We start from the raw sequence: 12372 nt of genomic DNA on the forward strand, positions 1-12372 counted from the left end.
AGATACATTTTGAAACAGCAATTTCAGAAACCGGACAATCAGACAATCATCGGGATGTATGCAGGTGAAGGAGGGAGAAAAGAAACATGACTATAGTTGCTGGCCTGAAGCCTGGGTAATCCAAGATTAATTGGGCTCTTCAAAATATAATTGCCTCCAAAGAAGACAGGTTATGTATGTTTGAGTCTGTGTGTGTGTGTGTGTGTGTGTGTGTGTCTGTGTTTCTGTATCGGAAGAAAGATAATGTATTAGTCAATTTATCTTAGAATATGTCCAGTTTTAGCTGCCTGTCAAATATCCACCTTTCCATGTCCAACAGCTTGATGCTCAGGTCATCACAGGACATTTAACTTTGGGTGACATGAGTACACATAAAAGTGATGATTGAAAACTTGGGAATAGATGAAAGAGAGGAAATTTATATATTGATTTTTGGAAAATGTTAATGTTGAAAGATTGAGAATTGAACAAGAAGCCAGCAAGAAGTCCCTCAGTCACCAGACAGCTAGGATGAGAACCAGGGAGGTTTTCCATAAAAGGGTAAATTTGAGAGTTTTACATAGATTAAGTACTGAGAAATATTTACTTCTGTATTTGACTCATTAGAATTATGATTTTATATGATTTTAGTAGTATGATGTGAGCGAAGGCCAGATTTATACCTATGTATTAATTATGCATAAATACATAATAAAATAATAAATTATCTAGATTTATCAATCCAAATGCTTAAATACATCAGAATACATTGGAATATCAGAGTTAGATAGTAGCATGAAATCTTATCTGGGAAGAGTGTTTAGACCACAGCATGCGAGGATTTAAAAATGCTTATAGGCCAAAGGGAAAGAATCAATAGAGAGGAAGAGATTATTGTAGTAAAATAAAATGGAAAGAATGGAATAACTAGTGAGCACAGGTGAAGGTGAGGAGAAGGGGTGAACTTTAAAGCAGTGAAGAGGAGTAAGAAACATGAAAAAAGAAAGTAAGAACTGAAAAACAAGAAAAATGGGAAGAGGTGGGGGTGACAATCAAAGGACTCAGCTCCATGAGGGACTCCATCTTAATAAATTAAGATTCCATTTTTCAGAGGGTACAAAAATACTGTTAAGGTTTAAGGCAGTTTTTCTCAAAATTAGCTACATATTAGAGCTGCTTTGTTTTATTAAACAAAATCTCTCCAAGTGACTCTACTGTGTGTTAACATATCATTTAAATAAAAATATTTCAGGGTGTAGTCCAGCCATCAATATTTTTAAAAGTTTCTCAGGTAGAACTCTAATACTCAGGACTAAGAACCATTGATTTAAGAGAATTGTAAAAGTCTAGGAATACCTTCTTTGGAGTTCAGACAGGATAGCTAACTACAAATATTAAAATCTACATCTTTAAAATATTAATATTATATATAAAAATCTATATCTCTAATACAGAGCAGCTGGTTTTTCAAGAAAACTAGCAATGTGTGAATGAGACCTTAAGACAACAGAGTGAGATATCATTTAGAGTCAACCTGGAAGATTTCATTGATGGCCTACAAAATTGTCTTTTGTGCAGCAAAAAATACACTGCATGAACTGAAGAAAAGAATCATACTCACTCATGCCAGTAATTTCTCTCTTAGCACAAGATGTGCTCATAATCTGCTTACACTTAATTTTCCAGTTGTGAAAGATGCAGTTGCTGTTTTATGGCAGTGCTCCCATAAGTGTATTTCATGAACCATACATGTCAGACTCACCCTGTTCCTTTTTACAATAAGCAAGCATAATAGATATAAAGTCAGAAGGCTAGTTTATAACTGAGAACTTTTAACAAGAACCTGGGTAGTATTCACATTTTTATGACCGATCCACGCTTGTGGACAAGGACAGCTACCTCATAATAAGAAGACAGTGGACTCAAATAATTATGTACTTACGTCAGGCCAAGATAGTCTCATGTCTACATTGAAAATGATCTGATTATAATACTTAAAATCTGTTTTCCAAGGCTCTCTTTGCTGGAGAATGTTCATTGTCTCCTTTGTTTCTAACACTTTCACTCTTTTTGACAACAGATTACTAACCAAACAGAAAACCAGCTGATCTTCTGTGGAGTTAGTGAGGAAAGGCAGGTTATTGAACGGTTAGTGGTGAATGGAGCATAAGAACCCATTTTATGACCCTTAAAATGCAGTTGCAGATCACAATTCTGAATTACTTTGCTCTGTTTTAAATTTTTTCTCTCACTGGGAAATCTATTTCCTTTTATTTCTAGGCCCTTGGAGGATGTTTTATAGCCACACCACTCTTTTACCACATACCAGAATAACATTAAAAATACTAATTAAAAAGCTTCATTTCTTGGCATTTAAATAAGTTAAGAAATTAGAGGCACATAGACAAAAACAACAATCTATGTTCAAATAGATTTTCAAAGGGAAATATATAAAATATGACTCTTTAAAGGCAAGGCAAAAGTGTTTTATAAAGAGATACATAAGGGAAATTAACTCTTGTAGACTGCAAATGCCAGAAATAAGCTTTTGATCCCCCAAGGCAAACATTTTTGAGATACGGTTCCACCACATAACTGCTATCGTTTTCTTAGTTACACTTTCCAGCTCCCTGCTGGTGGTTTTTCTGTATAAACTTACTTTTATTTCCAATTATGTTATTATAGGGATGAGAATCAGATCTAATTAAATAAGAATATGACAATAATTTTCATTCCTTTATCTGTATAAACCATAATTTTACTCCCTATGAAAGAGTGCCTCAGTAAAGATAAATGTAGATCTCTAGGTCCATCAATTCACTAGAAACAAAGACCAATACACTTATTCTTCCCCATTCATTCAGATCTACTTGTTTACAGATCTTTCTTTCTTTCATCCTCAAATAAACATTTATTAAGCATCTACTAGTTTAGGCATCTACTATATGCCAGGCACTATGGATACACAGACTATGGATACAGAAACAAATTATAGTTGTGCCCTCAAGACAAATGGGTTAAAAAGGTAGATTTCATCAATATGACAAGTGCCATAACCAAGATATGAATAAAATGTACTGTGGCTGTTTGAAACCTTTTCCCCACTACCCACATATACGGAAGAGGACATTCACATGGATGCACTTTTAGGTGAATTTTCAGTGCTCAGTCTATAATGTTACCCCTTCCTATATTACTGAAGAAAGCACATCTTAATCCAATAAATAAAATAGGGGTAGCATTGAATTATTTCTAATTTGTATTAACAATTATATCATGCAAAATAGGTAATAATTCATCCTTTGAACAAATATTTACTGCATGACTAGTATGTCTGGCATGTGTTGGTATTAGAGTAGCAAACAAGACAGATGGTCACTGATGGAGTTTTTAGTTTGGGGTGGGGACAAGAAGAAAAGATAATTTTAGTAGGTCATATTGGCTATGAAAGTGATGAGAGAAAGTTATAGAATAAGAATGTGTGACAGGGTGTGTATATGTATGTGTGTATGCAGGGAGGCTATTGACACTAAGCTGTTAGGAAAGTTTTCTCTGAGGAGGTGATATTTTGAGCTGGGTACTGAATGATGAGAGTGAGTTAGCCTTGTAAAAGATCAGATAAGAAGTGTTCTTGGTTAACAGAAAATAGTATACAAAAGCCATGAGACATATTGTTAACTATTTCTTCCCATACATTTCACACTGATGAGGACACACCACTGTATCATAATATCTTGGCTAGAAACTACTGTTATTGGTGGGTTGCAAGAACAGGAACTATTAAGGAAGAAGAATTACTAGGAATTATCTACCGAAAACTACCAAGGAATGCTTCTTCAGAAAGTAAAAAGTCTAAAGAATAGGAGAAAGTAATCAAGCTATAAATAGAAGGGAAAGAGGTCAAGGTAAAGGAGATAATTAGAGAAAATGGGAAAGAGCAAGGCACATTCAGGTAACTGGAAATGATAGCTCAGTAGGACTGAAACAAACATATAGAAATAGAGGGCCAAAGATGAAGCTGGAGAGAAAAGCAACCATAACATAAAGACTTAAGCACACTGTTGAGGCATTTGGAATGCTTTTTTACTACTCTGAACTATTTATCTAATACTAAAATATATAGGTATACAAATTCATTTATTAGTATTCATTATACACTATACTATTATATATTAGATTATATTCTATATTACTATATATTTTATGTTATATAATATATATTATATATAAACTTTAGTTAATAATTAGGAGCCTTTCTAATACTCTAAAAAGTATAAAGAATCATGACCTTCCTGGCTTAAGAGTAATTTCAAATTATTAAATCTGACTCTCAGATGTAGAGGAAAATATAAATCAGTGGTCTTTACATGACTGGGCAACTTAAACCTTTTGGGTTTGTTTGTTATATTGATTACTTAAGTATTACTTATAGAGCTTCAGATACAGGAAAGCTGAAGTGAATCTTGCTCATCTGTATTTCTCAACAGCTCCCTAGATAATTATGATGTACAGCCAGTTTGGAAAGTACTAGAGTCAACCAGATTTCTAAAAATCCTCAAGGAAGAATATTATTACTTCTTTATGATTTATATACAGAGCACAAAAAAGATTTTGAGATAACTTGCAATTTATTTAAATGTAATAAGTACAGCTAATGATAAAAATAAAATAAATCAAGGATAAAGATTTTGCCAGATTTCTGTGTTTTCAAAGATATGATTTACTATCTAATCTTAATTTTTCCCATTGTAATGATTCTATTTTATGTCCAGGTAATCAATGTCTAATAGTATTACCCAGCAATTTATTAATACAGTCCTTTGTATTTATCTGCAAAGGAAATTTAACCCATTTCTACAAGAGTTCAAAATAATTTGAAGTTTTAAGCTACATGTTTAATGCTTGAAACTTCAGTATATTAAATATATTCATTATATTAATTAAATATGTTCAATATATTACATTTTAAAAATCAAGTATAAAAGGTCAAACAGCTATGTGTACATCTAGTTAATTCTAGTTTGAAGTCCATGTAGATACACTTTCATTCAAAAAGTAAACATAAATTTAAAGCTTTTTAAACTAAATTATGCCATACAATAAGTCTGAAATTCACTTTCATTTCTTCAGCAATGTCTTCACCAATGCATTGTATGATGCCCAAGGAAATAATTGCTTCAAATATCCTCACCTGTATGACACTGTCCCCAGGGTTCATATCTGTATAAACATAGACATCATAGGATATTTCAGGGAAGGTTGGAGTGTTATCGTTTGCATCCATCACCCGAATATTGACAATAATTGGCTCACTTTCTTGAACACCATCAAATGCCGTTATCTTTGGGGGTAGAAAAATACATTTAATAGAGAATTCATGCAAACATAAGCAGTACAGAATTAACTCCTACAATTTAAGAAGTTTCTCATATGTAATTTACAGTTTTAAAAGGGTGCTAAAATGTTTGCTGATAAAAGGAAGTAATAAAACTATAATAGTACATATAATCAAAATGTTTTAATGTGCTAAGAAGCAATTATGGAGGATTCTGCTTTGTTTTTAACGTATTGAATGCAAGCACATTTTAAAGAAGCTGATATGTAAAATGTCTTAGAGGCTTGAAATGGTCAATAACATTGCTAATTCTTAGGCGTTAACTACTATTTAACCTCTAAAAAATTAATAGTAAAATACTGTCCACTTCTACATGTTTTGTTTACAATGCAACGGTTGCTTCTACAGCCAACATGCTTATATCAGTCAAGAAAATAGGTGCCCTAAACATGTAATATCATTTTCTAATAATTCCCAAAATCACAATTTTTAAAGGACCCATTGGCATTTGTTTAGAGTGATATCTTAATTACATTATTAACTTTTAAAGAAGGTCTCACCAAAAAATCAGTGCTATAACACTACCATCCTTGTTCTGAATGACTTCTGAAATCCACTCTGTATCTAAGTTTTAACTGGGGACTTTAGGTTTTCTGAAAGCTCTGAGTTTGCTGTGTAAGCTTTTCCAGAAAAAAAAAACTCCTTATATAAATTCCATTACCTACACTTTTCTATCAGCTCATTTCCCTCCTATATTTGAATAAAATCTAGCTCAGAAATGTGGATAATGAATAGAACTTCCTTTTTACCTCTATTCAGCTGTCAACTTTTCTCTCTCTCTCTCTCTTCACTAACCTAACCTACAAATTCTTGTTGTGGGAGGCTGTCCTGTGTATTATAAAAGGTTTATCAGCATCTTCAGTGTCTACCCACCAGATGCCAATAGCACCTCTTCATAAGAGTAACACTCAAAATTGTTTCCAGAAATTGCAAATGGGTCCTGGGGAAGGGCAGGATGGGGAGGGTGGTGGGTGCAGGAATCATCCCCAGTGAGAACCACTGGCCTAACCCTATGACAAAGTTAAAAATGCAATAACAATAAATAAATGTTAGAAAATAATTTTTTTATTTTGTTGATTCTACTTTATAATATCTCAATTTAAGTCAATCATGAGTGTATGGTGAAGAGTGAGATTCCCATTTTCTTGTTTTCATTTCAAATTTTGTCTTTCTTCTGTTGGAAAGAATGGTAATAAACTACACAAACTTATAAACAGAAAAAAGAGAAATACATGTGAAGAATTTTTTATTATTTATATTCTCTATGTTATTACTTGAAAATATTGCATTTTTCCTTTCAAATAATTGATCTTTTCAGTTTTAAACAGGCACCTCTTTCTCTTGCATACATATATATGTATATATATTTACATACATATATATGAAATCTCTTTACCGAAAAGGTGTAAGTTTGCTGTTCTTCCCTGTCCACTGGTTGAAGTAAGGTGAGGTAGCGAGTGATTCCAGTCTGCGTGACAGTGAAGACTGAAGTATAATCATTCAGAAAAAGGTGAAGCTCTGGGTCTTTCGTCTTTAAAAAAAAAAAAATGCCATTATTTATAATGTTAATAAACAATGCATTTATTAGTTCATTACCTGGAAATTAATTTTTAAAATTTATTACAAAAATACATAACTGTATTAAGAATTTCTAAAGAAAAGAAAGAGTTAACTAGAAATTTACTCATAATTGCACAAAACTATCCAAAGACAATTACTCACTTTGTGGAAAATAAAATACTTAAATAAGTACTAGTATAATTAATGTGAATAAAAGGAAAAATAGTAGGAAGAAGAATAAGATAGAAAACAGTCCATTTGAATATATTCTTATTGATTATTTAATATCAATATTTTCCAGAACTTCATTGGACTTGAGAAATAAGAAATAAATGCAAGAAAAGGAAATTGGAGCCAAGAATTTTAGCTGTAGAATTTTACAATTACTTCATTTGTAGTAATAAACTGCACACATGCATATTATTATCCTATTCTCATGTTTAATGTAAAATAGAAATAAAATTGGTTATGTATAATTCATTACCTATAAATATTGTGCTTGCTCTTTCTTATTTTAATGTTGTAAAGATTCTCCAAGGGGAAACATAATATTATTTTAATTAAAACATTTCAGATGATTAGATTCAAAATATATGAATTGACACATGTGTCTGAAAAAAGGGTTTAGAAAAAAATGATATATACATAAAAAGGAAGTGATTGCAAATGTTCAAAACACAGGTAATTAACTAGGCCTTGGAAATCCTTCACAATCTTATTGCCATCTCTGAAAGATAAGGTATTAATCTCTGCAATTCAGAGAAAGAACAAAGACATAAAATGGGAAGGCTTGGATTGGCGTTTGCATAGTGGAATAGCAAGGAAGGTGCAGCAAGTAAAATGGGAATGTTGAGAGAGAGTGGACTACCAGGAAGGCTGTGAAAAAATAGGAACAGGGATGATACAGCGAGGTAAGGTGTTTTACAGATTATGGCAACTTTTAAAATATTATGGTGTGAAATGTGATTTAATATCACAGATTTCTAAGTTTGATATCAAAGGCTGAGGGCGGAGTAGAGAGCCAGGAATTGTTAAACACGTTGTCGATTAAAACAAAAAGAAAATTAGAACTCATATTTAAAAAATTTCTATGTAGAAGTGAGAAAGTTGAAATGCACGCTACTATATTAAAAGGTTGGCATGATTTGATCCACAAGATACTTTACATCTATCTAAAGTTTCAATATGTGTATACTTCAAATAACCTTGGAATGAATGCTTTCATTTGAACCTGACACAAGTTCTGTATTTGCAATATCTTATTAGGAGATATTATTTAGCTATATCATGGCAGCTTCCTTGTCCATGATTTTGATGTAAGGTCAATATGCTACATTTATCTCAGAACACTAAAAAAATTAATACTATAGATAATAATTTCCATTGGTCCACTTATTATAAAATAATCAAAGTTGTTAAGAGTTGTAAAAAAATCAAGAGGCTTCACATTGATATTTTCCAATGGGCATTCAGCTGTTTACATTTCAGTGTCATGATCCCAGTTTCTCAGCATGGCTAGGAAGTGGGGTATTTTGGTTAATCAAATATGTTAGTTAATAAAAAGTTAAATTCTTTTAAAGAGTAAATTATAAAATACACATTAAAACATATTTTTAAACCATATTTTTGGGATTCTTATTTTGTTATACTTTAGAGCCAATTGTAATCTAATTCAATTATTATTTTTAAATGATCACAAATGTTAGCATACAGTTTCAATTAATTTTAAAAAACCTAAATAAATATGAGCATCTGCCTTTTTAGTGTTTACCCTTGATGTTACCTATCAAGGTAAAATCACTAGGCTTTTAAATTCATATATTTTTTTCTGTTCTCTGAATGTACCAACAATGGTGCCAACAAACACAGCTTCTTTTACTCATATAGTTACACTACGAGTAATCCAAGCTGAGCAAGTTTTGCTATGTGATTTGCTTGCCAAATAGTTACTTCTTTCCTTTTGTTCAAATCCTTCAGTCATTCTCTACTTCCTTTATGACTAATCCTCTCTCAATTTCTCTTCTTCCTTTCAACTGTAGCTTCTGTTAGTAAATTTGTTAGATATATTCATTCATATACTCACCACGTTTTAAGCATTTTTTTAATGTCAGGTACTGAGATAGTGCAATACTGTAATGAGTGTTGGGTTGTAAACCAATGTATGTATATGTGACTGTAGTATGATTGTGTCACAAACCACACTATTTCACAAATTTATGAAAGCGACAAGATTTTCATTGCCAAGCGATTCCCATTCAAAGATGATATACACACCAGGACTTCATAAACAGGCTCTCTCATATTTGATAACCAGAAACACTAAAGTCCTTTTGATAATTTAATTGTCTCCATTTCAAGTCCTTTTATAAAAACTAGTTAGGGACTAAAATAACAGCCCAGAACTGCAGGCTGTTTTATGTAAAAAAAATAACATAATGCATAATGTTAGTATTGTACATGGCATCTTACAGCTTATTCCAATCTGCCTTGCACAGTTAAATTCTGATTAAAATATAACTTTTGAAGTTTACTAATATTTAAAATAATAACCTTCTAAAATTTATATATGTATATAGCATGCATAGATGCTATTCGTAAATGTCTGGGTATTTAAGTATAAGAATTTAAGAAGGCAGATTTGGAAATGTTCAGCCGGTTATCACTCAAAGTTTAATACCTTAGATTCATTTGTAAGGATAATACTAGTTTCAGGTGTGGTGTACTATGAGTGTAAATGGAAGATAATGCTCTGGCTTATTATTCCGATAGGGACAGTATATTTTATGTAGTCCCTGTGTCTATAAATTTATTTTAAATAAATATTAGTTTTCTAAATCAAAATATACGCAGAGGGCTGATTAATATAACAATCTTTTTCCCCAACATAAGGAAATATTATTTTACTCTAAAGTATACATTCAGTATATACCAAAAGCAAAATATATTACTTTGTTAATTTGTGTATTATTTTCTGGGAGTGTAAAACAAACTCTGATATTTATTCACAGCACAAATAAAGTGAATGCACAAGTAAACACATATACAAACACAAAGGTAAACTAACACATGAATGTAAAATTTAAAAATCTCATCATATAGAAGAAGTATATTCAAATATGACAGTCTATTGGATTTAAAACCAATTTTGGGTTTCCAATGAGACTCAAAAGATGACATCACACATACATACACACACAAGATTATATGCATCCTCATATATATGCACATACAACACAGAAAAGTATATGTGCACATACATACATATGCATACTTATGCGCATAAATATAAATTACAAAGCATAACAAGAAAATGACAAAAAAATTAATCTCATCTGCCAATTTGAATTAGCTGACAGTAGTTCTCTGAAGTACCTTGTTCAAAAGGCTTCGACCCTAAGATTAGAATTTTTCTAAAAGAATGCAATGATGAATTATTAATGCTTCATGGGCTAAAAAAATTAATAATTAAATAATGTTTAAGTTCACATGCAGTTTGGATTCTCCACAATTTCATACTACTATAACCAATAATATGATGTAATAAATTTAAATTACATATATATTTTAATAGTTTTAGGTCTTTATAAGTGATAATGAAGTAATTGCCTATTTTTGTTTTTTTTAGTAGAAAGGAAAAAGAACAAGGAAATGAACCACAGCAATTAACAAAAGAGCAAACACAAAATTAACACCTAGTACCTACAGGAACTCCACCAGGTGGAACCTATATGCAAATTAAACGTTAAATTAAAAAATGTAAATATAAATGACCACAAATATATATATGGCGTACAAGTGTACACTAGTAAAACACCAATGAACCACAAAACAAACAAACAAAAACCTTTTCCAGTTCATTTAAACTAACAACTTTTTCGAAGGTGTATTTTTTTCTTAGTATTTTGACACATGATAGCATATCATAGTATAACAATATTTATAAAGCATATAAGTACATTATACCTTTACAAGTGTATTGTATTAAATTTCAAGGATACCTTTATTTTGAAACATAGCACTATATAGGGATGCAAACTGACTTGGAATTATAAGTGTATCATTGCCTTTCTGCAAGCCAAATGAATAACCTCTGTTGATTATTATTCCCTGTTATTTTTTTATAACTAGAATTCAATAAGCAACTTTTAGTGGTTCTGCCACTGAAAACCTGGTGGTTTCAGACAAGCCTCTTTTGCATTACCTGCTCTATGTATATTCTGGACTATTATGAAACTGTGAAGTAAGAATGGTTGAAAAAAATTATAAATATGATTCATATATATATTACATATGCATGTATAAATATATATTAATATCTATATATCTATAGGAAGGAACATTAGTACAAATATTTTTGTCTACTTTCTTTTTCAGTTTTACTGCGACCCTTAATATTCCTTCTGACTCAAATTCTAAACTGCTGATAACACCGCAAATCACCAATCTCTGCTACTAGTTCCTAAAACTTTGTCTTACTTTCTACTGAATTGAAGGAAGAAAACAACTTCATTTTTGGATAAACAGATCCAAGTCTGTCCCCTTCTTGGCATCTGCCCTGTGGCTTAGCTGTGCGCAAGAAAACCAACTCCTGGAATGACTACTTCTCTTTTCATGCCTGATGCTTTATCTCCGTTTCTGTTGGTAATACCTGTATGAGGTGATGTGTCTTTGTCCTTATTCTTAAATCCTTTATCCTTATGCTGATTAATTTCACTAATTCTGACATTCAAAAACTACTAGAATTTACCATGTAGTATAATTCTTGCCTGCAAACTAAAAGGGCCTTGAAGTTTTCTTTTGTTAATACAGATCTTAAAATAACCTAGCAATGAACATATTTTACTTTTGAGAAGTAAAGAGCACTTGGCCTGGAAAAAAAATATGATTCAGAAGGACATAAATTCATCTTCAAACACATCAATGACTAATCTAAAGATTTATTCTGTATACTGGCAAATGGAAGATATAAAGAATAATGGTTGTTACAAGAATGCTGGTTTCAACTTAATGTGAAGAAGAGCTTTCTAGTAATTAGTTCTCCAACCACGGAATGGGCCATATTGTGAAACAGTTAATTCAATACCATTAGAACTGTTGATACATATGCCAGATATTCTCATTCCTTTACTTGTGCCTGAACTTATTAGTTTATTAAACAATTACTAGAACATACTAAGTTCTGGGAACTGTATTAGATCTTCATGATACAAAAGTTATTAAGATCTAGGACCTATCCTCAAGGGATTTAAATTCACTGAGGGAGAAAGACACACACAATGATGTAAATATAACTTTAGAGAAATTCACCAAAAAGAGACATGCAACTCAACTGAGAGAATGCGTAATCTAGAAAAGATTCTTAAATGAGGGTATGCCTGAGCTGAATTCCAAACACTGAGCATGTTATTCAAGCCAGTTCATGTAATGGAAGAAGAAAG

At 31.5% G+C, this 12372-nt stretch overlaps 1 protein-coding gene across 4 annotated transcripts in view; it reads right to left on the reverse strand.

Moving 5' to 3' along the window:
* PCDH15 (protocadherin related 15) overlaps nt 1-12372 on the reverse strand; it is a 748372-nt gene that overhangs the window by 305216 nt on the left and 430784 nt on the right. For all 4 annotated transcript variants that reach the window (XM_059899155.1, XM_059899157.1, XM_059899156.1 and 1 more), the window contains 2 exons: nt 6771-6905; nt 5171-5320 (listed from right to left, as the gene is read on the reverse strand). In XM_059899155.1, coding sequence (XP_059755138.1) covers nt 5171-5320; nt 6771-6905 — 285 coding nt within the window. The remainder of the gene's footprint in view (nt 1-5170; nt 5321-6770; nt 6906-12372) is intronic.

This window comes from Balaenoptera ricei, chromosome 16 (assembly GCF_028023285.1).
Source record: "Balaenoptera ricei isolate mBalRic1 chromosome 16, mBalRic1.hap2, whole genome shotgun sequence".
Classification (NCBI taxonomy): Eukaryota; Metazoa; Chordata; class Mammalia; order Artiodactyla; family Balaenopteridae; genus Balaenoptera; species Balaenoptera ricei.